Genomic DNA, 1571 nt, shown 5'->3' on the forward strand with positions numbered 1-1571 from the left:
TTTCTTAGTTAATTAATCTTTTCTCCCAATTTAAGGCGTGGTGGCATCACCAAAATTTATAGATTTTTGGGGAATTGAATGATTTTACCTGCTCTCTGTGGGATCGACCCTGCTTACCATTATACTAATTTATTTTGGTAATTCCGCAGGAATTATTTGGTGGTATACGACGTCCACCATGGGCCCTAAAGTTGGCCCTGAAAAAAGAAAAAAAGAGTTAAATGAGAAATGGGCCAACCTCACATATCCACCTTTGGCACATTGATCATTTAGTCACCAGTGAAGAGCCAGCCATAGAGTTGGAGTTATCATCACAGCCCCATTTTCACTTTTATCTGCCACAAAGTCAAGACAAGAGAGGGTGAGAAAAATATTGAGCATATTTAACTCAGTCTCAAACCAAAGAGACCAACCCAAAGGCAATAACCACATTCTCAAACCTGAGAGGTTATCATTGAAGACTCACAGACACAACAAAAAACACAACAGAACACACACATGCAGAGCAGACACACAAGCAACAAGACATAAAAGGAACATAGAAAGACACCTACAGAACTCAAGAAACATAAGAACAGAATAACACAACAAACAAAAGACATGCAAAAGGGAAACAAGATGAAAACATGCAGGACCAGACAACTACAAACTCATATGCAGACTGACTGACTATCTACAAACACAGGGTTTTTGCACAACTGAATTGCAGACTGACTATCAGAGAACAACAAGGGTTTATCATCAATATGTTGAAGTTCAGATAGGACTCCATTCAGCCAAATTGCTTCCTTTACAGCCTCAGTGGCTACAATGTACTCAGATTCAGTTGTTGATAAGGCCACAATCCTCTGCAATTGAGATTTCCAGCTAATACAAAAATCACAGAGAGTAAACACATAGGAAGTGGTAGACTTTCTATTGTCCTTATTGTTAGCATAATTAGAGTCAACATAACCAACACATTTGACCCCATCATCAGATTTATCAAAAGAGAGACCATAATTCACAGTAGATTTCAAATATCTGAGCAACCATTTAACAGCTTCCCAATGAGGCATTCCAGGATTAGCCATGTATCTGCTAAGGCAAGAAACAACATAAGCAATATCAGGTCTAGTGCTTATCATCAAATACATGACAAAACCTATGGCATTGGCATAAGGAATGTTTTGCATCTCTGCAAGTTCAAGATCAGATTAGGGGCATTGCTTTTTGCTTAACTCAAAGTGAGAACCAAGAGGCACATTGACAAAATTGCAATTTTCCATATTAAATTTCTTCAAGACCTGTTTCACATAATCAGACTGATGCAATAATAAAGTGGATTTATCCCTATCTCTTTCAATGCACATGCCCAAGATTTTCTTTGCATCACCAAGATCTTTCATATCTAAGCTCTCACACAGGCACTTCTGAACATGCTTAATAGTTTTCAGACAAGGACCAAGAATCAGCATATCATCCACATACAAGAGCAAGTAAACAGGATTACCAAACTTCATGTAATACAAACAGTGATCAAACTTATTCCTTGTAAAGTTCATGCTTCTCATGCATTGGTCAAATTTGAG

The 1571-nt window shown here is 37.8% G+C and overlaps 1 protein-coding gene across 1 annotated transcript; it reads right to left on the reverse strand.

Moving 5' to 3' along the window:
- Nucleotides 1–650: 650 nt before the first annotated feature.
- On the reverse strand, nt 651–1175 carry LOC130994502 (secreted RxLR effector protein 161-like). Its single transcript, XM_057919545.1, has one exon. The coding sequence runs from the start codon at nt 1173–1175 to the stop codon at nt 651–653; it is 525 nt and encodes a 174-aa protein (XP_057775528.1).
- Between the last annotated feature and the right edge of the window lie 396 nt (nt 1176–1571).

This window comes from Salvia miltiorrhiza, chromosome 7, assembly GCF_028751815.1.
Source record: "Salvia miltiorrhiza cultivar Shanhuang (shh) chromosome 7, IMPLAD_Smil_shh, whole genome shotgun sequence".
Lineage (NCBI taxonomy): Eukaryota > Viridiplantae > Streptophyta > Magnoliopsida > Lamiales > Lamiaceae > Salvia > Salvia miltiorrhiza.